General features: G+C 46.3%; 2 protein-coding genes across 2 annotated transcripts in view; both read left to right on the forward strand.

Moving 5' to 3' along the window:
• Positions 1 to 19,286, forward strand: part of LOC146356054 (uncharacterized) — a 49,906-nt gene extending 30,620 nt beyond the window's left edge. Inside the window, exon 7 of the mRNA XM_084831200.1 lies at positions 15,838 to 19,286. Within this exon, the coding sequence (XP_084687326.1) occupies positions 15,838 to 17,032 (1,195 nt within the window). The 3' untranslated portion in view covers positions 17,033 to 19,286. The remainder of the gene's footprint in view (positions 1 to 15,837) is intronic.
• On the forward strand, positions 266 to 12,983 carry LOC146356055 (uncharacterized). The gene is made up of 5 exons (XM_084831862.1): positions 266 to 857; positions 1,825 to 1,900; positions 6,181 to 6,249; positions 8,745 to 8,813; positions 11,805 to 12,983. Exons 2-5 carry the CDS (start codon positions 1,826 to 1,828, stop codon positions 11,961 to 11,963), a joined length of 372 nt encoding a protein of 123 aa, XP_084687988.1. The 5' UTR covers positions 266 to 857; position 1,825; the 3' UTR covers positions 11,964 to 12,983.
• Positions 19,287 to 24,334: the final 5,048 nt, after the last annotated feature.

The following is a 24,334-nucleotide window of genomic DNA, read 5'->3' on the forward strand; positions in this document are numbered from 1 at the left end:
CCAAGGCGGCGCACGACCATGTAAAGCAAGAAAACCTTAACATTATTTTTAAAAAACGCCTTAAAAACAGTGAAACATTAAGGGCGCAATCCTGTGCATGAGGAATGCTGGGAGTTGTAGGACTTTTTTTCCGTCTAAACCTGCATAGGATTGCGCTCAAAGCGGGGGGGGGGGGGGTTCGTAGAAGAGAATGGCAGCAGCCCCTTCAAACTATGCATGTAATCGCCCCAATATACTCCACATCTGAAAAGGGGGGGGGGGGAGTTGAAGTGTGAGGGTGGAAAAGCCCCCCACCAGAGAGCCCCCACTTTTCCCCCACGACAGGAGTGTAGCTTCAGAACTGGGTCCAGACCCCCTTTGGTCTCTGCCACGGACCAGAATTGTAAAATGCACAAAGGCCAAGACAATCGGCGTCAGGATCTGTTTTGATTATTTATCTTCCCTGCTTCAGAGTTGGGTAGATTCATGCAGAAAGAGAAACCTTTTTTTAAAGCCTCCAGCCTGTTGTAGATTAGTGGTGCTTCCAGATGAGGCTTTTCTTGTGCCATCAGAAAATATTTATTGAGCTTTTCCCCCGATCATCCCAGTTCGAACCTGTCGCTGGTGACCGGCACGTGCAGATCAAAACTCTGCAACTGAAATTTCAGGGCCTCCCCTGTTTGCAGTGCCTGTGTGTGGAGTGGCTGGGTGGATTTGGATCTCTCTGGACATTCTCACTCTTCTTTTTAGTTCTACATGTTCCACCACAGCCAAACCATGGCAGTATAGCTTAACCGGTGTTCCGCTGGCGTGCTAGAAAAGACGTTCGCTGTCGCTGGGAAGAGAACGAAAGGCGGGCAACTGAGCGCGGAGGGCAGGTGACTCTTCAATAAAACCAACTGTGCTGGTGCTGTTTGGTTTCTACTTTGCATTTGCAGAGGAGGGTGGATAGTGGCCTGACTCGGGTGGGGGGTGGGGGGAGAGAAACTGGTGGGCAGAGCATATCTACTGGGCCCCCATTTCCTACCACCAGTTAGATTTGGGCCCTTGTCAGCCATTGTGTTGCAGCCGTGCTGTGGAAGAGGTTAGCAACTTCTGTATTCTGTGATCTTGCACATTTTGTGGCAGGTACAGAGGGAGATCATCTTCAGAGGACAGGAAAGGAAGTGGAGATGGCAGAGTTTAAAAAAAGAAAAAAAATACGCGCTTGTTTCATTAACACATACTTAGGCTTGGTTATTACAGAGTTGTCAGGGGAGCTGAGCATAAGGTTTCACTGTAATGGCAGGTTTTGGGGAGGGATTTAATGGCCTGTGTCCTTAATCCCAGCATTTCCTCACTGTTACTGAATAACAAACAGACTATTTGTACTCGTGGGCCGACTGTAACAAATAGGTATAATCCAGACTTAAAAAACAAACCCACATTACGACATTTGCTGAATTGAAACTGCAAGCACATGGACTGCCTGGACTCTCCTTCCCCTTCCGATCTGGGATCGCACCAGGCAGCTTCCTTGCCCTCTTCCCCTTCCTCCTCCCTGCTATTTATTTTCATTCCTGCCCTGATACTCTGAGCTGGGGTGGGAGTGGGATTCAGGGCTACTGGAAAAGATGGCAATAACATTGATTTTAAAGGCCCAAATGTGTGTAGAAGAGTCTGCTCAAGAAACTGGTTCCTCAGAAGACAGGCTTGTTGGCTTCCCGTTGGGGCATCTGGATGTCCATCGTGTGAAAAGAGTCCCAGACTAGATGGACCCTTGGTCCTGGTTCTAAAGACTTGATATGATGTTGATACATTGGATATTTTTCTGAAACGCTCTCCCCTTGATTTCACCCACCGCAGAATGGCGTTTCAATTCGGATCACCCTCCCCACCTCCCGGAAGAAGAGGGGAAAGGACTAAAGCGCAGTCGGCTCAGGTAAGAGATTCTCTCTGGAAGGTCCCTGTGGGTTTGGATCAGGAGGGGAAAGAGCAGGACGGTTCCCTAGATACCCCTTTATAAAAGGAAAAAAGCCACAACTGGTCCTAGCACAAGAATTGCACCAAAAGAAAGATAGCGACACTCTTTTGAGATCCTCTTAGATCGCAAAAAGCTATCAAAGTCTATTATAAAACCTAATAGATTCGTGAAGAATTTTGCACCCTGGTAGTTTCACCCGATCATGGATCACTGCCTTGTTGTGGCGAAGGGGCTTGCGTAACTCAGTGAAGCCATAAGCTATGCCGTGCAGGGCCACCAAGACGGACAGGTCATGGCAGAGAGTTCTGACAAAATGTGATCCACTGGAGAAGGAAATGGCAACCCACTCCAGTATTCTTGCCAAGAAAACCCCATGGAACGTATCACAAGGCTAAAAGAGATGACGCCGGAAGATGAGCCCCTCAGGTCGGAAGGGGTCCAATATACTACTGGGGAAGAGCAGAGGGTATTTCCAAGTAGCGCCAGAAAGAGTGAAGCAGCTGGGCCAAAGCCGAAAGGACACTCAGCTGTGGATGTGTCTGGTGGTGAAAAGAAAATCCGATGCTGTAAAGAACAATATTGTTTAGGAACCTGGAATGTCAGATCAATGAATCAAGGTAAGCTGGAGGTGGTCAAACATGAGATGGCAAGATTGAACATCAACATCTTGGGAATCAGTGAACTAAAATGGACAGGCATGGGCGAATTTAATTCAGGTGACCATCATATCTACTATTGTGGGCAAGAATCCCTTAGCAGAAATGGAGTAGCACTCATAGTCAACAAAAGGGTGGGAAAAGCAGTACTGGGGTACAACCTTAAAAATGATAGAATGATCTCAGTACGAATCCAAGGCAAACCATTCAGCATCACAGTAATTCAAGTCGATGCCCCAACCACTGATGCCGAAGAAGCTGAGGTTGATCGGTTCTATGAAGACCTACAACACCTTCTAGAACTAACACCAAAAAAATATGTCCTCTACATCATAGGGGATTGGAATGCTAAAGTCGGAAGTCAAGAAATCACCGGGATAACAGGCAGGCATGGCCTTGGTGTACAAAATGAAGCAGGACAAAGGCTAATAGAGTTTTGCCAAGAGAACACGCTGATCATAGCAAACACTCTTTTCCAACAGCACAAGAGACGACTCTACACATGGACATCACCAGATGGTCAGTATCGAAATCAGATTGATTATGTCCTTTGCAGCCAAAGATGGAGAAGCTCTATACAGTCAGTAAAAACAAGACCTGGAGCTGACTGTGGCTCAGATCATGAGCTTCTTGTTGCAAAATTTCGGCTTAAATTGAAGAACGTTGGGAAAACCACTAAACCATTCAGGTATGACCTCAATCATATCCCTTATGAATATACAGTGGAGGTGAGGAATAGATTTAAGGGATTAGACCTGATAGACAGAGTGCCTGAGGAACTACGGACAGAGGTCCGTAACATTGTTCAGGAGGCAGCAACGAAATCCATCCCAAAGAAAAAGAAATGCAAGAAAGCCAAGTGGCTGTCTGATGAGGCTTTACAAGTAGCTGAGGAAAGAAGGGAAGCGAAAAGCAAGGGAGAAAGGGGAAGATATATCCAACTGAATGCAGAGTTCCAGAGAACAGCAAGGAGAGACAAGAAGGCCTTCTTAAAATGAACAATGCAAAGAAATCGAGGAAAACAACAGAATGGGAAAGGCTAGAGATCTCTTCAAGAAAATCGGAGATATCAAGGAAACGTTTTGTGCAAAGACGGGCATGATAAAGGACAAAGAAGGCAGGGACCTAACAGAAGCAGATGAGATTAAGAAGAGGTGGAAAGAATACACAGAAGAGCTATACAGGAAAGATCTTAATGTCCCTGATAGCCATGATAGCGTGGTCACTGAACTTGAGCTGGACATCCTCGAGAGTGAAGTCAAGTGGGCCTTAGGAAGCATTACTAACAACAAAGCTAGCGGAGATGACAGTATTCCAGCTGAGCTATTTAAAATCCTAAAAGATGATGCTGTTAAAGTGCTGCATTCAATATGCCAACAAATTTGGAATACTCAACAATGGCCGCAAGACTGGAAAAGGTCAGTTTACATTCCAATTCCAGTTTACATTCCAGAAGGGCAACGCCAAAGAGTGTTCAAACTACCGCACAATTGCACTCATTTCACATGCCAGCAAGGTGATGCTCAAAATCCTACAAGCTAGGCTTCAGCAGTATGCGAACCGAGAACTACCGGAAGTACAAGCTGGGTTTCGAAGAGGCAGAGGAACTAGAGATCAAATCGCCAACGTTCGCTGCATCATGGAGAAAGCAAGAGAATTCCAGAAAAACGTCTATTTCTGCTTCATTGACTACGCTAAAGCCTTTGATTGTGTGGATCACAATAAACTGTGGCAAATTCTTAAAGTGATGGGAGTACCAGACCACCTTACCTGTCTCCTGAGAAACCTGTACGAGGGTCAAGAAGCAACAGTAAGAACCAGACATGGAACAACCGAGTGGTTCAAAATTGGGAAAGGAGTACGACAAGGCTGCATATTGTCACCCTGCTTATTTAACTGATATGCAGAGTACATCATGAGAAACGCCAGGCTGGATGAATCAGAGGTCGGAATTAAGCTTGCTGGGAGAATTATCAACAACCTTAGATATGCAGACGATACCACCCTAATGGCAGAAAGCGAAGAGGATCTAAAGAGCCTCTTGTTGAGGGTGAAAGAGGAGAGTGCAAAAGCTGGTTTGAAACTCAACATTAAAAAAAACGAAGATCATGGCATCTGGCCCCATCACTTCCTGGCATATAGAAGGGGAAGAAATGGAAGCAGTGACAGATTTTACTTTCTTGGGCTCCAAGATCACCACAGACGGTGACTGTAGCCATGAAATTAAAAGACGCTTGCTCCTTGGGAGGAAAGCTATGGCAAACCTAGACAGCATAGTAAGAAGCAGAGACATCACCTTGCCGACAGAGGTCCGTCTAATCAAAGCTATGGTTTTCCCAGTAGTAATGTATGGCTGTGAGAGCTGGACTATAAGAAAGGCTGAGCGCCGAAGAATTGATGCTTTCGAACTGTGGTGCTGGAGGAGACTCTTACGAGTCCCCTGGACTGCAAGGAGGTCAAATCAGTCAATCCTAAAGGAAATCAACCCTGAGTGCTCATTGGAAGGACAGATACTGAAACTGAAGCTCAAATATTTTGGCCACCTAATGCGAAGAGAAAACTCTCTGGAAAAGACGCTGATGCTGGGAAAGACTGAAGGCAAAAGGAGAAGGGGATGGCAGAGGATGAGATGGCTAGATAGCATCACGGATGCAATGAATATGAACTTGAGCACACTCCGGGAGAGAGCGCAGGACAGGAAGGCCTGGTGTGCTATGGTCCATGGGGTCACGAAGAGTCGGACATGACTGAACGACTGAACAACAACAAGTTTCACCCGAAACTAATCAATACAAGAATAGATGGTATTCTGCTTTCAAGACTCCTCACACAGAACACACAACAGGCTCTGACTGGCCCAGTGACATTTTCCCACCATGTACCCTCTATACAACAATCACTGCCAGACACAACCGTCAAAGCACAAGTAGCTGGAGCATAGATTGCTTGTTATTACAGAATCATATTTCATTGGATAAAATACAGACAACTGTGATATGTCATTTTGAAACCAATGATGCCCCAGGCCATTGTGTGAACAGAATGCTGGACCAGATGGACCTTGGTGTGATCCAGCAGGGCTCTTCTGTTCTTGGCTCTGGAAAATTATGTTAGCAGAAACGTCTCAATCAAACTGCAGTGCTTGGAGGATGGCAGAAATCGGATTCCTCCTCTGGCACATGGTGCTGCTTTATTGATTACGTCCAAAAAAAGGATAGTGGAAGAGAACCACTGGCCATGCATGGAACACTGTACATGAAGGCCAAAAATGAAATGTGCCACATCAAATGAGTTCCTTCTCTTCCACTCACTGTCTGTTCTTGCACCGTTTTTTATGTATGTATATGTCTTTATTTAAAGTAGGCAAGGCTGAGGGTGGGTGACTGGCCCAAGGCAACCCAGGGAGCGTCATGGGCTGAGCCAAAATCTAAACTGGGGTCTTCCGCCCCCAAGCCCACCACTCCAGCGCAGTCTTCTTCCAGAGTTGTGACACCTGAGACAGTTATGACACCTCTCTCTCTCCACCTCTATTTTTTCCTTGCATACTTTTAATTGAGAATATTATTTTCCTGTTTCACACAGAGAAAGAGAAGTGGAAAAACCCATGCCAAGAATAAGAAGCCAAGTAAACAAGGCCAGGAAAAGCATCAGGTAAAGTGATGTGTAATGAGTTGACTGACAACATACGTATGCATGTCTACTCAGAAGTAAGTCCCACTGAGTTCAATGGAACTCACTCTAAGGTAATTGGGTATATAATTACAGCCTAAAAATCCCATATAAAATGATCAAATGTAAAAGCCAAATATATGGAGAGAAAAGAAAGGATTCTTTAAGCAGTAAAATCCAAGGATGAATAGGGAGCAGTCATTATATGAAAAGTAGCTCAGCACAAAGAAATAGAAAACCGACCTCTTCTGGATTAGAATGCGAGCTGTTCTTGACTCCTCAGTTCAAAAAGAATGATGTATTTTCTCCAACAGCTCCCAGGACAATGGCAGGTGTGAGGCGCTGGCCGTGTTGGGACATCACAATAACCCGTGGTGGCTTAATAAGCTTCTCACAGTAGCTTACTTCTTAAATCGTCCACGATGCCCGACCACACGACCGGGCTAATAAGCTACTGTGAGTAGCTCGCTAAGCTGCTGTGTGTAATTTGACTCCCCACCCCACCTTCTGCTGAAGTCCTCCCACCTAAGCAGTGGCACTGTTTCACTTCTAAAGCGGTGGAAGTTTACAGGATCTGGACAAAACTTCATATACAGCCTCCCCTGGTCAGGAGGCACCCAATCCCCCATCAAAACCCTGTGCAGTCACTCACCAAGCAGTGAAAATTGCTGGCCCTGCTTTATTGATTGTGGGCTTCATCTCGCCAGGGTAAAATCCTGCATCCTTATCGGGGTTTCTGCTTCTGGATTCTTTGCGAGAACTGTTTCTTTTTACAGCCACTAGATGGCGGTGTGGGTATAGCAGATTAACGTTTCTTACTGGGTTATCTCTGATCTTTTAAACAGTGGGATAAAGGTCAGAAGGTGCAGGAGATGCCCTGGAAGTTGATGTCCTGTAAAGGACCCGCAAACTTCCATGAGTGACCAATCACGAGCATGCAATAGCCTCGTGTAGAAAAGCTCTGTGTCCAAAACAAAGATAGACAACCACTGGCCATGTATGGTATACTATAAATTAAGGTCATATATAAAATGTGCTACATGTAATGAATTGTCTTTCATTTCATTTATTATATTGCTTTACCGCCCCACAGCTGAAGCTCTTTGGGTGGTTCATAAAACTTAAAACCATTAAAATATATTATATAAAGTATAAAACCATTCAGGTAATGACACAGAACAAATAGCACGTACAACAAAACTTATGTAAAACAGTCAGCCAGAGACAATCAAAGCAATTCCTTATATGCTGCCAAATGCCTGAGAGAAGAGGGCAGTTTTAACCTGACTCTGAAAAGATGACAATGTTGGCACCAGGTGGGCCTCATCAGGGAGCTTGTTCCACAGATGAGGGCCACCACCAAGAAGGCCCTCTCCACTGTTGCCACCTTCCAAGCCTCCCTTGGAGGAGGCTCCTGGAGGAGGGCCTTAGATGCAGGTTGTAGTGTATGGGTTGGTTCATGCCAGGAGGGGTGTTCCATCAGGTACTGTGGTCCCGAGCCGTGTAAGGCTTTATAGGTTAAAACCAGCACTTTGAATTGGGCTTGGAAGCATATAGGCAGCTAGTGCAAGCAGGCCAGAATCGGTCTTCTGTGTTCAGACCTCCTTGTCCCCCTTATGAACCTGGCTGCCACATTTTGCACAAGCTGCAACTTCTGAACTGTCTTCAAAGGCCACCCCACATAGAGCGCATTGCATTAAATAACTCGGAGGTTACCAGAGCATGTACAACTGAAGCCAGGTTATCCCTGTCGAGATAGGGGCATAGCTGGCCACCAACCGAAGTTGGAAGAAGGCACTCTGTGCCACTGAGGCTATTTGAGCCCCAAGTGACAAAGATGGCTCCAGGAGGACCCTCAAGCTACAAACCTGCTCCTTCAGGGGGAGCACAACCCCATCCAGAACAGGTTGAGCACCCTCCATCCAGTCAGGAGAACCATCCTCCAGCAGCATCTCAGTCTTGTCTGGATTGAATTTCAGTTTATTAGTCCTCATCCAGTCCGTTGTTGCACCCAGGCACCAATTTAGCAGATCCACAGCCTCACCTGAGGAAGATGAAAAGGAGAAATAGAGCTGTGTGTCATCAGCATACTGATGACAACACGCCCCAAAACTCCGGATGACCACACTCAGCGGTTTCATGTACATGTTAAATAGCATGGGGGACAGAACTGACCCCTGTGGAGCCCATACTCAAAAGCAAACTCATTGTTCGCTTTTGTTGTAAAGTTTTCAATGAAAAACAATATTATAGATATTTTAACATAGATTAGGCTGAGGGTGGGTGACTGGCCCAAGGCAGCCCGGGGAGTATCATGGGCTGAGCAAGAATTTAAACTAGGGTCTCCCACCTCCAAGCCCACCACTCTACCAGAAGTCTTTTTCCAGAGTTTTGACACCTGAGACACAATTCTCCTTCCCGCCATTTCTTCCTTTATCTACTTTTTATTGAGAAAATTCTTTTCCTGTTTCATACAGAGAAAGAGATGTGTAAATACAGATGCTGAGAACAAGAAGCCGCATGAACAAGGCCAGGAAAAGCATCAGGTAAAGTGATGTGTAATAATTTGACTGACAGCACAGTCCTATGCATGTCTACTCAGAAGTGAGTCCCGCTGAGTTCAGTGCAACTTTCAGGTAGGCGAGCATATAATTACAGCCTAAAAGTCCCAAGTGAACCATATAAAATGATAAATGTAAAAGCCAAATATATAGAGAGAGAAGGAAAGGATTGTTTAAGCAGTAAAATCCAAGGATGAGTAGGGAGTGGCCATTATACGAAAAGTTGCTCAGCAAAGAGAAATGGGTTCTAGTGGTGTGAGTGCTGATGAGCTTTAGCAAGGCTGTGAGCTGTGGAGCATTGGGGGTTTCCAAAACCAAACCAAAAGCACTTTGGAGACTGGGTGAAACGGCACTTACAGACAGTCGAGAGTCAGTAACCGCGGTTTTAGCCGGTACCACATCCTGTGGAAAAACAACTTGAAATTAATCTTTGTAAACCACCCAGAGAGGCTGTTGGGTGGTATAGAAATGTAATAAATTAAATGAAAACTGAAATGAAATAGCAGGGAACCACAGTATCAGCAATTACAACACCTGTGGAATAGCAAGCTGAAATAACAGGCTGGTAGTTCGTTTGCCCGAAGACGTCGCACCCTCAGCAATGGGTCAGTTTACTGACTTGTGGGTCAACGGCTAAAATGCAGGGCAATAAAAAAAAATCTAGAGAATGAACCAGTGACTGAAAAAGATGTATATAAAGTAGGCAAAGAGAAGCCCCAGTCTCCAGAGTGACGTCTCACTGAATGGGGTTTGGCCACCCATCATGGATGATCATATCCAAACCCAGTATATGTATCACATTTTAGGTGAACGGGTTCCGCTGGTGTGAGTGTTGGTGGGTTTGAGCAAGGCCCTGAGCTATGCAGTATTGGGGGGTTTCAGAGATCAGGCCAGGAGGCCAGAAACTTGGCCACCCATTATAGCGAGCGGTGAGTTTTGGATAGGGACAAAATGTAATGTCTGTATGACACCGCTTGCGATTCAAAATGCAAATACTCTGTGCTCTCTTGGTACACCAGTCACTCGACTCAGGAGGAGAAGAGCTTTTGGGCGCAGCCTCATGACTCCACCGCTTTGGAGGCGCCTGTCCTGATCGGGGCTGGTCAGCCTGTGCCAGGCCGTTCTGGTCACACAGGCATCTGCCTTGCAGTGCTGGGAGGCAGAGTCCTGAGACCGTCAGAGGAGCCCTGCTGGACCAGACCAAGGCTCCATGCAGGCCAGCATTCCGTTCACCCAGGGGCCAACCGGCTGCCCACGGGAAACCCACAGGCAGGACATGAGTGCAACAGCACCCTCCCGCCCATGTTCCCCGCAACCGGTGTACACAGGCCTACTGCCCCTGACAGTGGAGGGAGCACAGAGCCAGTCAATACTGCCTTTCATTGCCGTGCGCCCTGCTCTTGGCCCAGTCTCTCGGGGATGGGAGTCTGCTTTCAGGGCAGTGAAATGGGGATTCTTCTGGGATCCCACAAAGCCTGTCAGCTGTAGCGCAGGGAATCCCCAAGGATATGCCCATATGGGGATTTGGAAGGGATCCACCCTGGTTTGTGCCTTTTCCCTCTGCAGATAGAGAGTTTGTGGATGCCTCTGATGTGGTGAGTGATTGGACTGCCTTAAACAAAGCATGCAGGTTTCTTAGAGGGAAGGAGATTATTTCTTTTCTCTCCTTCGCTAGGCAAAGGGACCTGCCTGCTTTGCTTAAGGCTGGAGACAGATCCAGGTTGATGCTGGACTTCTTTATTTTCAACAATGAGGACACTATTTGTATCTTTGTCCAGCAGCCCTAGTTGCAGCCAGAAAGCTGCAACTCGAGCCTAACCCGGTTCATACTGCAAGCGTCTGCCTGTTTATTCAGAAGTAGGGTCCACTGAATTCAACAGGACCTACTCCACAGTAAGCGAGTTTGGGCCGGCACCCTGTGTCTGGAATCTCCTCCTATGTTCCACCTTCAGGCTGTGACTAAATGCACAGTCCGTGGCTTCAATATCAAGCCAGCTTTTCTCCCCACCCCCTCGGGCCCCATCGTTTGCTTAACATGAAGCGTGACAAAACATTCTGCAAAACTCAAAAGCTTGCTCATGACGTTCTGCCATTTTGGTGGGTCCTGATAAAGGCATTGCCTGACTGCGCATTTCAGACTTGTTCTTATGGACCAACTCAGATTCCTGGAGATTTTCTGTAATTTAGCAACATATTCCTAATTTATAATTCAACCCTTCCAATCCAAAATAAATGGTTAATGCTTTGTTTTTGACATTTCATGGTCAATAATCTGGTGATCATGCTTAAATAATAATAATTATTATTATTATTATTATTTTCATTTCTATACTGCCCAATAGCCAAAGCTCTCTGGGCGGTTCACACCAACTCACAAAATCAAAACCACAGATACAGGATAATAAAATACAGCATAGAAATGGCAATATGCAAAATTGTAAAACAATTTAAACTGCTAAAAACCATTTCAATGAATACTACACTGGGCTTGTTCAAGACAGCTGACACAAATGCCTCATCATATGCCATTCAATGCCTGGGAGTAGGTACTCTGTCAGGTATTGTAGTCCTGAGTCGTGTTAGACTAATTTAATATGCCAGTTGGGCATTTCCCAGTTGGGCAGTATACAAATCTAATAAAAATGTGGTTTGATGCTAATTAAATATTAGATTTTGTTAATGTTCGTGTTTCGAGAGCATGGATGAGTGTCGCCTGGGCACAGTCGTTGGGGAGCAACAGTGGGAAAGGTCTGTGGCGCCCGTGTCCTGCTTCTGGGCTTCCCAGAGGCCTCTCTGGCCGGCCGCTGTGGGAATCAGGAAACTGGACCAGACGGGCCCTTGACTGGCCCAGCGGGGCTGTTCTTGTGTTCTTGCAAGTCCATCGCTTCCCCCCCCCCCCCGTTAGGCTGTGTGAACGAACTGTGGAGAGGGTTTCTGGGTAGCGGAGACTGAGAGAGGGCTCTTGTGTCCTTGCAGGGGCCGGTGTCCTTCGAGGAGGTGGCTGTGCGTTTCACTGAGGAGGAGTGGGCCCTGATGGATGCAGACCAAAGAGCCTTGTACAAGGAGGTCACGCTGGAGAATTATGGGAACGTAGCCTCGTTGTTGGGTAAGGAGCCTCCTTCCTTGCTGGGGTGATGAGCCACAAGAGTGTGGAGAATACTTGATGGGAATGACTTGGCACTGCGGGCTCCTGTCAGAAAGGCAGTTAGCAGAGAAGAACAGAAGACAGAACAGAAAGAGCATTTACCAGTCTCACATCCACAGAAGATGATCTTAGGAGAAAGGGGACCACACTCTTCTTTAATAAAGAAAAGTAAACTCGTTTACTCACAGTTCTTGCATACAAAGGTACAGCGTATAGTTTTCGACAAAGTTTGTTCAGTCCATTTTGTATTCCTTGACACAGGCAGGCGCAAGAGAGCAAGCCGTGTGCTCCCAGCAATGGAAGAAGGTTGGGGAGTGTGCGAGGGCGAACGGGGCAGAACAGGAAACCACTGCAGGCTGTAGAGATCCTCCCACTAGCTATGCCCAGCATGAATTGATGGCAGCACTGCCCCCTTCCTGTAACTTGCAGACGAGGTCGCAGTATTCCCAGTAGTATTAAGGCCCTGGACCAGCCAGGAGTGGCAGCCCAGGCGATGCCTCGCTCTGAGGACCCCTCTGGTCAGGTCTCAGGCAGGGAGGCGCCCTGGAGGGTCCCGCCAGCTGCCTTCCTGCTGCGCCAAATGCCGCAGCAGGAAAGCAGCCAGTGAGACCCTCCAGAGGTCCTGCCAGGCTTGCTCTGTGGGCGTCCTTCCTTAGAGCAAGGCATTGTGGGCGAGGTGGCCCTGAAGCCTGCCTGTGCCAGCGAGGCAGCTGGGATGGGAGGGGGCAGCGTGTGTTCTCCTGCCAGGGCCGGCTTGTGCCCTCTCGCCAGGGGCGGCAGGAGGTCTTGAGCTCTCCATCCTGCTTTCCCCATCCCTCTGGTATGGGGCCAAGGGGGAGGAGGACCTGTCAAGGCAGGGCCATTTTCACTCTCCCACTGTTCACACCACCCTGGGAACATTCATTACAGGTCTCCCTTCTCCTCCAAAAAGGTCTGAGAGGGCTTCGGAGGAGTGTCTTTCAGGGATTGTTTCGGCCTTCATACTGAATTCCTCCTGATGTTTCCTTGTTCTCTCCTCTTTCCCACGTGGGATCAGCAGTGCCAAAGCCTGACCTTGTCTCCCGTCTAGAGCGAGAGGAAGAGCCGTATCTGCCCAGTACAGAGGGAACAGAGGTCACTGAGTCCAACAGCAGCTCAGGTAAAGTGCTCGAGGTGTAGTAAAGAATCCATCAGGCTTCTCTCACGTCCCGCTGAGAAACGGTAAAGCGATCTTCCCGGTCATTTCATTCCGAAGGGCGCTTCTCCTGCTAACTCAACCACCCTATCTCCCAGAACCTTCCTTCTGACTTACTGATCCTTTTGGAAAGAGGATGGTGGATAATATGAGGTTTTGGTCTGATCCAGTAGGGCTCCTCTTAGGTTCCTACGCTGCTAAGCCTTCCCTCTCCCCAGATCAGCCATCCGGCCACCTGGAAGGATCTTCCGTTTCTTCTGTCCATCTCTATGACAATTGAAGAGGGGGTGGCGTCTCTAACAGGTCCAGGAACATTAAGTTCTTCCCTGATGACGATTCAGCCCTTTCGATCGTCAGGCCCATTTCTCACATCGCTATTTCCTTTCTTAGCAAAGAGCTTGTACTTTTCTGCCACTGCACAGAGCCACTCCAACCACTGAAAACTCCGCTACATCAGGGGCCACTGAAAGTTGAGGAAGCAGACTCAGTTGTCCACTGACTGACTTTGCTTGATGTTTTGTGGACAGAGTCGCTCGCATCTGTTCAGACTTAGATGCCACAAGGCTAGCAGATCCGAACGATGTACCTTTGGTGCTCCTGCTTGTCCCTTTGGAATGGATCCATTTCCATCTGTACAGCCTGGGAATGTGGACAAGATCCTTGGTAATAAGGCCGTCCACACGTAGGCTTCATCCTTGCCCTTCCTGGCTGACGAAAGCAGTTCGTGGGGGGCTGGTTGGGGGGCTACAGAGCGTGGGAAACATGTCCTTAAAGGGAGGCAGAGCATCACCCAGCCTTAAGGGGGCTGTTGTGAATACCCTGTCTGGGTTGCATTGTGTTGGGTAATTTCCAACCAGTCTCCCATTTCCCATTTTGGGAGAGGTACTTGAGTGTCTGGTGCCATCTCAGCTCCTGGGGTGGTTCTTGGATGAAATGGATTATCTACACCAGCCTTCCCCAATGTGATGCCCTCCAAATGCGCTGGATGACCTCCGACAGACCTGGAGGACAGCCGGCTGGAGAAGGTGATCTAGACCCTTTTCAGGCCAGCTTCAGGCCCCGGTTGGGAATGACAGAGCTTTGCTTGCCTGATAGGTGATGTACGCCCGGAGAAGCAGTGTGGTGTAGTGGTTGGAGCGCTGGACTGGGACTCGGGAGATGCGGGTTCTAGTCCCCACTTGACCATGAAGCTCACTGGGGGACTTTGGGCCAGTCACTGACTCTCAGCCCAGCCTACCTCGTAGGGCTGTTGTGCGGGTAAAATGGAGAGGAGGAGGACCGAGTCAGCCCCCCTGTGTTCCTTGGAGGAAAAAGGCGGGATGTAAAAGTATTAATCAGTTAAACACACAGGGAGAATATGTCCCTGTTGTTTGTGCCGGACCTCTCAGCGCCATTCCGTACTGTCGACCGTGGAGTCCTTCTGGACCGCCTGCTGGGGAGGGGCTCGAGCGGCGCCGTCTTTCAGTGGCTCCCTTGCTTGCTGGCTTCGACACCCGTTTCAGACGATGTCGGGGGAGTCCTGTGTGACGCTCAGCCAGTGCTGCAGTGTCCGTCAAGGCTGGACTCTGTCCCCCGTGACGTTTAACATCCCGTTCACATCCCTGGGTCTCTAGTCCTGGGGTACGTTGCCACCAGTATGCAGAGGAGATCCTGCTCCCCCAGGTCCCAGTCCGTGGCAGACGCACGTTGGGAAAGACGGCCCTTCAGCTCCCTGGGCCCTAAGCCATCTACAGCCAGTGTTAGGACTGAGGTGACTCTGTTAGCTTGATCGGCAGACAGAAGAAAGGGAAGCATTCTTTCATGCCAAGCACGGAATTACCCGTCACAAGATGTGGTGACAACTGCTGACTCCTCCTCCAACTTTTCTTTTGTACTCTGTCCTCCTCGTCCACAGGGGGAGTGCAGGGAAGCTAGACATGGTGTGAGCAGAAGGAACATCAGGTTCTTTCTCACCTGCCCTTTCTCTTTGAGCAGTGGCGGGGGGATTGGGATCAGAGGGGGAGGAAGAGGGTGACTGTAGGGAGGAGGAAGAGACCTCCTTAGGGCCTCTTGCCCAAGAGACCCCCAAAGCTGGAGCCGATGTGTTTTTCGGGGTGGAGGGGGAAAGAGATCGGGCACAGCAACAGTTTCGTATCTTATTTATTTATTACTTATTTATAACATTTGTATACCACTCCACATCTAAACAGATTCCGGAGGGGTGAACAACAAGAGATAAAATGAACAAATGTTTAAAAGAATGAAGCATTACATTAAAATTATTCTTTAAAAACAGAGTGCCAATAAAATGGAGGCTGGTTAACCAAGGAAGGTTTCCTGGAAATGCGCTGTTTTCAGGAGGTGCCGAAAACAACCCAGTGTTGTCGCCTGCCTGACCTCCAGAGGCAGGGAGGTCCATATATCTTTGAAGCATCTAATCCAGGCATCATTCAGTGTCATCCACTGAGGTTCTTCGTCTGCCAAATCCAGGAGCAAATCTTGTCTCCCCTGCTTTTTTCCCTCCCAGCAGGTAACTTCTGGAAAACACACTTCTGCTCAGAGTGTGGCCGATGTTTTGCCCTCAGATTGTCTCTTGCTGCACACCAGAGAATCCATGCAAGAGACCAGCCCCAGGAAAGCTCAGAGTGTGGGGAAAGTTGTGGTCAAAGTTCAGAACATGGGAGCAACCGCCACACACAAAGGGGACAAAGATACCATGTATGCTCAGAGTGTGGGAAATCGTTTGCGCATCCATCTGTCCTGTTGATCCACCAGAAGCTCCATGCAGGAGATAAATCATACACATGCTTGGAGTGCGGGAAATGTTTTCCCCTGAGCTCGCAGCTTCGCAAACACCAGACAGTCCACACAGGAGAGAGACCCTACAAATGCTTGGAGTGCGAGGGATGTTTTTCTCAAAGGTCTCAACTTGTCAGCCATCAGCGAACTCATAAGGGGGAGAGTCCCTATAAATGTTCAGACTGTGGGGAAATGTTTTCCCAGCATTCCGTCTTTTTGATCCATCGCAGGGGCCACAAGGGAAAGACCCCCTATAAATGCCTTGTGTGTAGGAAAGTTTTTGCTTCTGGATCATACCTTGCAATCCACCAGAGAATCCACACAGGAGAGAAACCCTACAAATGCTTGGAGTGTGAGCAATGCTTTTCCCAGAAGCAGCACCTTTGGCGTCACCATACAGTCCACACAGGAGAAAAGCCATACAAGTGTTCAGAGTGTGGGAAACATTTTTCCCGCAAATCAGAGCTTTCTATACACCAGAGACTACATACAGGAGTGAGGCCGTATGAATGTGAGGATTGTGGGAAATTGTTTACTGTCTCATCACACCTTATTAGTCATAAAAGAGTCCACACAGGAGAGAAGCCATATAAATGTTTGGACTGTGGAAGATCATTTGCTCATCTGTCAAGGTATAAGGGACACCAAAGAATCCATACAGGAGAGAGAGCCCATAAATGTTTGGACTGTGGGAAATGCTTTTCCAGGAAAGACACTCTTTTGAAACATCGGAGAATTCACACAGGAGAGAAACCTTACAAATGCTTGCAGTGTGAGAAATCTTTTTCTCGGGTAGATGGTCTTTTGAATCACCAGAGAATGCACATAAGTGAGCAATCCTACACATGTATAGAGTGTGAGAAATGCTTTGCTAGTGAATCACAGCTTCTAACCCATCAGAGAATCCATACAGGAGACAAACCCTTGAAATGCTTGGAGTGTGGGAAATGTTTTACTGTAACATCCAAACTTCGTGGGCACCAGAGAATCCACACAGGAGAGAAACCACATAAATGTTTGGAGTGTGGGAAATGTTTTACTACAACATCCTTACTTCGTGTACACCAGAGAATCCACACAGGAGAGAATCTACCACAAAATGCCTAATCAGTGGATCGATGCTTTGGCTTCTATCTGTCACGTCTATGGCTCTCATGCTGCACCTTATTCAGCAAAAATGTGCCTGTTAGACACCGCAGCATCTTTTTAATAAGGGATTGTTATTATTAAATAACAATTCATAATAATTTAATTATTATTAAATTAGCAATTCAGCTAATTGCTGGCGGTGCAATGCAGCTAATGCGTCTTTTAAATGTATGTTTTGGCAATGTCCAGTAGTTGCTTCTTTGAGGGGGGTGGGGGGAGTCACTGCACAGATCAATTTTGTACAGGAACTGTCTTTAGTATCTACATGTACACACTTTTAAATTATTTCCCTGCTTCTTGGAAATTAACAATTGGTCAGCTTCAATGGATTCTCTGTACTGTTTTGACAGCTAAAAGACCAATATTACCACACTGGGATGATAAACCCTTTCCTCCTGTAATGCAGTGGACTGAGGACCTTACAACGCTTTCAGTATTTGAACGAGTGGCATTTAGATGCTGCCTTCAAATGGATACTTCTTTGGATATTTGGTCCACTTTTGATGACACCTGTGTATACGTGCTATAAAGTTGTATGCATTTCATACAAATCCATGTATGTGTATTAAAAATGGGGAATTAAAACTACCAAAATTTTGGGGAGTGCCCACAGACATTATATTGGGGACCCCCATTGTATGTATTAAAAGTGATCTCAATTCTCCAAGTCCCAGTTCTTACGCAGCCAAAACTCCACCATCCATGAGCCTGAAGTAGGCTTGGAAAAACCCCAAATAGGTCAGAAGTACAAAAAACCTTTAGAAGAAAACTAAGAAGGCATCCTTTCCCTCCCCCACAAGAGCAGAATAAGAATTGAGCATGCTCAGTAAGGAAAAACACACATTCTGCCTGGTTGATGGGGGGATGAGGTGAAATCAGAAAAGGGGGCGATGGGGTAGGATGGCTGTAGTTTGTCTGGAGTATTGCAGGTTGTGGGCTGAAGAAGGAAGGGCCCAGCCTGACCATCTCTGCCTGTTCCGAGGAGGAGAAAGTGTCTCCACCTCTGTGGAAGAGAAGGAGAAGCCAGACTTGTTGTGAATTGGTCTTTCCTGGCACAATTCATAGTGCTGGTTATCATCCCTCCCGTTATGTCCAGTGTTCAAGGCTGAGTGCCATTGCTTATGTAGCCAAAAGGGCACCATCCACACGCAAGAGAGGGGTATTGTCAGAGGCACACAAAATATTTAGGGAAAAAGCTAAAGCGACCCACACACCCAAAAGAAAAGGCTTGAGGAGGACAGCATGTACTCCGTATGGAATGCTGACTGAATTGGGAGGGGGAGGCAAGCTCAGTGGGCATGGAATGGAGTATCCTGGGAGAGGACATAGACTAGAACCCTGACCAGGAGCATGTCGTACTCTAATATTTTGTTGCAGTTCCCACTTGTATATCGTAATTGCAATCTCAATTATTGAAGTCCCAGTTCTACTGTAGCTAAAACAGCACCATCCATGTACAGAAAGGCAAGCTTAGAGAAACTAAGTATTGCAAAAGTACAAAAATCTTCAGGAAAAACAACGACTATGGAGCAACACCTTCCACCCACAAATGGCTGAATAAGGCCTGAGCATTTTCAGCTGGGGGAAATGCTGGCTGATTGATGGCAGGGAGAGGAATCGGAAAACAAGGGGTGGGAGGGAAGGCAGTGGCCGGAAAGCAGGACAGTTGATGGGCACATGCTGGTCCCACTTGTTACCTTTAAAGCCCTGAATGGCTTGGGATCAGGATACTTAAAAGATCGCCTCCTCCTGGATCAGCCTGCCTGCTGCACTGGGGAGGCCCTTCTCTGTTTCCCGATGGTGGTTGAGGGAGGACCGGTCAGGAGGCAGGACAGGAGGGCCTTCTCTGTGGCGGCACCCAGATTGTGGTGTGCTAGGAAATCTGTTTGGCTCCCTTTCTCTGGGCCTTCTGCCACGTTTTTATTCTGACAGGGATTTGGCCAGCCAGGATTATGATTTTTAGTGGGATGACCACTTCTTTCAAGTTTTGCGTAGCTGCTGCACCTTCCGTTCCTGTTTTCTTGTATTGGTATGTTCCATAAAGTTGCTTTAAATTCCCAAACTGGCTATGAGCTGCTCTATTGTGGCTGCACGAAAGGACATCAAAAGCACTGCCATTTCAAAAAGGCCATGTCCCGAGCTGTAGAGTATGTTATGTGGTTAACACAGAACTTTTTTTCCCCCACATTCATGTTGAGCCTGCCATCTTCACTGCCCAGAGCATCTCTCATTGTTGATGATGCCCAGAGCATCATCATTGGAAAATGAAGACGGGTGCTTGCCTGGCTGGAACTTTGTTCACCAGCATGCCTCACTTGACTGAAAAAATGTTAGTTTTTTAAACAAATGTAAAGACACTAGACTGTTTGGGGCCCCTGACCTGTGCCCCAGAGTCTGGCCATAACGGTGCCACTGGTCACTATGTCTGAATAGAAACATTATTTCAATCACCTGCACATGCAGACATGTGCAATTTTGCATGCCCCAATATCTGAAAATGATCACTGTAGTCCACATGGTGTGGAACTTTTCTAGACCTATAGTATTAGTTATTAATATTTACTCATTGTTAAGGCTGTGTTTAAGTACCCAATAAGTATCTTTCATATTTACTGTACATGTAATTATATATACATATGTACTATGTATAACTTTGTGCATATAGAAGATACTTATATAAACATTGCACTACGAATTAAGCTTTTTCATTAATAAACAAAGCTAAAGGGGCTAAATTATGCTCTTGGGTGGACAGCATGACCAAATTTGCATATTCTACTTCCCAGGATTGATTTAGGACTTAGTAAGTAACTGGTTTTCCTGTGATTGTAGCATGGGGCACCCCTTCCCATTCCAAAACACATACACAGACACAGCACGGAATTTTGGGTCAGAAACTTTCCTTGGTGATAGATGAATCTACCCTGAAATGTAGGTTAGGATCAGATTGATCAATCTTGATTTTAAAGTTTCCAAATATTCAAGTATATCATTGTACTTATATAGATTTGAGATGGCTTCTTCCGGCCAGTGGCTTAGAGGGTGGGTGTGGGGAGGTGTTGGCTGCCTTTATATTAAAGAAAAAACCCATAGTCCCCCCGTTGTGGAGTCTTTCCATGTTTACAGCGGGCTCCCAGACAGCAACCACGTGATTGCTGAGAGGGGAAGCTTTTAATTTTCAAGGTTCCATAGAACTCAATGAAACAGCGCTGTCTAGTGACTGTTTTAATCATGCATCATTCCAACTTTAAGAAGATAGTTCATTAGTTCTGGATCTTTTTGAGATGAAATAACCAGGAAATACCTCCAGATGTGCCCTGGAGGTTAACGACGTCATCAAAAGGACCCACAAACTTCTGTGAGTGAGCTATCTCAATAGCAGGATAAAAGCTCCATGTGAAGGAGACCTTTGAGAAAACAGGTGTCGTGTTTGCACTCTCTGACTATTAGAGTACCTGAAAATAAAAAGATGTGTTGGTTGCCATCAACAATAAACAATGACATTTGCTTGGTTTCTTGCTGCAGATCAGAACACTCAGTGTGATCTTGAGATGGAAAATGAGATTAGGGAGACATCCAAATTAGGAAGTGTTCTAATAATGGGTGATTTCAGTTACCCTGACATTGACTGGATAAATGCATGTTCCAGCCATGACAAAGGAGTTAAATTTCTCGATGCCCTAAATGACTGTGCCCTAGAACAGGTGGTCATGGAATGGACCAGATGGGAGGCGACCTTGGACTTAATCCTAAATGGTGCCACCCAGGACCTAGTGTGAGATGTGAGTGTTGTTAAACCAACTGGAAACAGTAACTACAGTGCTTTCAGATTTAATACATTTTAAGTGGAGAATTGCCAAGGAAGTCCAGCACAGTCACATTTGACTTCAAAAGAGGAAACTTCTTTAAAATGAGAGAAGTGGTAAAAAGGAAGTTAAAAGAGGGAGTCAAGAAGGTTAAATTCCATCAAAGTTATGGAGGTTTCTCAAAACCACAATAATAGAAGCCTAGCTAAAATGTATACCACAGGTTAGGAAAGGTAGCATCAAGTCCAAGAAGTTGCTGGCATGGTTAACAAGTGGTGTCAAGGAAACTATTAGAGAAAAGAGGGCTTCCTTCAGAAAATGGAAGTCTTGCCCAAATGAGGAAAATAAAAGGGAGCACAAGCTTGCACAAAGGCAATGCAAGCAGACAATAAAAGATGCAAAAAAAGCATTTTGAGGAGCATATCACTAATAGCATCAAGGCCAGCAATAAATAATTATTTAAATATATCAGAATCATGAAACCAGCTAGGTAGGCAGCTGGATTATTGGATGACAATGGAATTAAAGAAGTACTAAAGGAGGATAAGGAGAATGCAGAGAAGCTGAATGAATTATTTTCATCTGTCATCACTGCAGAAGATCTGGGACAGATACCTGTGCCTGAACTGATATTTTTTAGGGAGTCTGAGGAACTGAGGCAAACAGTGGTGACAAAAGATGAAGTTCTCAACCTTATTGACAAATTGAAAGTAAATAAATCACCAGGCCCAGATGGTATCCATCCTAGAGTTCTTAAAGAACTCAAATACAAAATTGCTGACCATCGAACCAAAATATGCAACATGTCCCTAAGATCAGCCTCTGTATCAGAGGACTGGAAGATGGCCAATGTAACACCACTTTTCAGAAAGAGATCCAAGGGGGATCTGGGAAATTACAGGCCAGTTAGCTTAATGTCTGTTTCAGGTAAATTGGTTGAAAACATTATTAAAGATAAAATTAGTAAGCATATAGAAGGACATGCCCTGCTGAAAAAAAATCAACATGGCTTCCACAAAGTTAAGTCCTGTCTCATTAACCTTTTAGAGTTCTTTGAGAGTGTCAATAAACATGTAGTCAGGGGTGATCCAGTAGACATTGTTTACTTGGGCTTCCAAAAGGCTTTTGACAAAGTCTCTCACCAAAAACTCCTGAGCAAACTTGTCAGTCATGGAATAAGAGGACAGGTCCTCGTATGGATCAGTAACTGGTGAAAGAACAGAAAGTAGAGAGTGAGAATACATGGTAAATTCTCCCAATGGAGGAATGTAAACAATGGGGTTCCACAGGGATCTGTATCAGGACCAATGCTTTTCAACATGTTCAGAAATGATCTGGAAATTAGGAGTGAGCAGTGAGGTGGGCATGCTTGCTGGCTGACACAAAATAATTTAGGACTGTTAAAACAAAAGAGCTCCAAAAGATCTCTCCAAACTGAGAGAATGAGCATCAAAATGGCAAATGCAGTTTCAGCATAAGCAAGTGTAAAGTGATGCATTTTGGGACAAAAAGTCCCAACTTCAAGTTTAAGCTGATGGGATCTGAGTTAGCAGTCACTGAGCAAGAAAGAGATCTCTTACAGCTTCAGTGTCTCCCTCCCTATTGGAAGCGTTTATTGCAGCTGATCAGCCACATCAGTCTACAATCTATGTCTATGAATACTTATTATTGGCTATTAAATATGGTATATAGGGACTTAAGCAGGAATGGAATGGGGAACTAGATTGTCACTGACCAAGGAAGAGATATTGGGTTTGTGGTGGACCATTTGATGAAAATGTCAACCCAGTGTGCGACAGCTGTGAAAAAATATTCCATCTCAGACATAATTAGGAAAGGATAAATAAAATATCCTTTTATTTTATAAAATAAAAGCAGTTGAAAATAAAACTGCTAATATCATACTACTCTTATACAAATTAAGTGTATGACCACACTTGGAATACTGTGTACAGTTCTGACACCGCATCTAAAAAAGGATATGGTAGAGTTTGAAAAAGTGCAGGAAAAGGCAACTAAAAGGATCAAGGGGCTGGAGCATCTCCCCTATGAGGGAAGGCTACAACAGATGGAACTGTTTAGTTTAGAGAAAAGGTGAGTGAGGGGAGACATAATAAGGGGTGTACAAAATTATGCATGGTGTGGAAAAAGTGGAGACATTTTTCTCCCTCTGTCATAATGCTAGAACCCAAAGGGGTCATCCCATGAAGCTGATTGGTGGGAGATCCAGGACAGATAACAGGAAGGGCTTTTTCACACAGTGCAGAGTTAAACTATGGAATTTGCTACCACAAGACGATGGCTCCCAACCTGGATGTCTTTAAAAGGAGGAGAAGGCTATCAATGGCTACTGGTTCTCATAGCTATATGCTACCGCCAGGATCAGAGGCACTCTGCCTATCTACCCCAGTTGCTGGCTCTCCTCAGATATAGTGGAGGACACTGCCCCATCTGCAGTGCTGAGCTACCAGCCCACTCTGCGTTTATTGAATGGGAAATGAGTGGGGAGGCGGGTGGGTGCCATCCTGTCCTTCCCTTCAGACAGCAAAATGTCTTGGGCTCTCCTTGGAGAAGAAGTAGTCAATAGTGTCAAAAACTCTTCAGTATTTGCACATTTTTATCTTTATTTCAGGGTATTATTACCTCTGAGCATGTGCACACAAACACAAATTGGAAGGGTCCATCCAGTCCAGCATTCTGTTCACACAGTGGCCAACCAACTACCCACCAGGAACCCACAAGCAGGACATGAGTGCAATAGCGCCCTCCACCCACGTTCCCCAGCAACTGGTGCACATAGGCTCACTGCCTCTGGTACTGGAGGTAGCATATAGCCATGAGGACTAGTAGCCGTTGATAGCCTTTTCCTCCAGGAATTTGTCCAACCCCCTTTTAAAGCCATCCAAATTGGCGGCCATCACTACATCCTGTGGTAGCGAATTCCATAGTTTAACTCCGCGCTGTGTGAAGAAGTACTTACGTTCTTACGTTCTCAACTGCAACAAAACGTTGCAGCATGGAGCGCTTCTGCTCAGGAGGCTAGCCACCCCATTCCATTCCCCCATCCCACCCAACCCCACCCCAATTTTCGGGGGGGGGGCGGCTCAGCATTCCATGCACATTGATCCCGCTCGGAATTGGGTGTGCGGCTGTGTATGTCCTTGAATTGCATTCGCATAACACTGAATGTGATAATTACAAACAGTTCAACCACCAATAGAGGCAGCAGTAAAATAAATCAATCCTAGCTGGCCCAGTTTAAAATATGCCCATTTTTACATTTATTCCCCCCATCCCCTTTCGAAGAATAACTGTCTGTTTAAAGTGCCGCAAGATTCATTTTGTGCAGCTTGAGGGAGAGTATACGGGACTCGGCTCTCTAACGGGTTAAAGGGACGGAGTCCTCCTCTCCTAGAGGGGCCAAGGAATCCCCAAAGAAGAGTTCCTTCCGGTC

Source organism: Heloderma suspectum, chromosome 2 (genome assembly GCF_057233095.1).
Source record: "Heloderma suspectum isolate Gila_16-S chromosome 2, 16-S_ref, whole genome shotgun sequence".
Lineage (NCBI taxonomy): Eukaryota > Metazoa > Chordata > Lepidosauria > Squamata > Helodermatidae > Heloderma > Heloderma suspectum.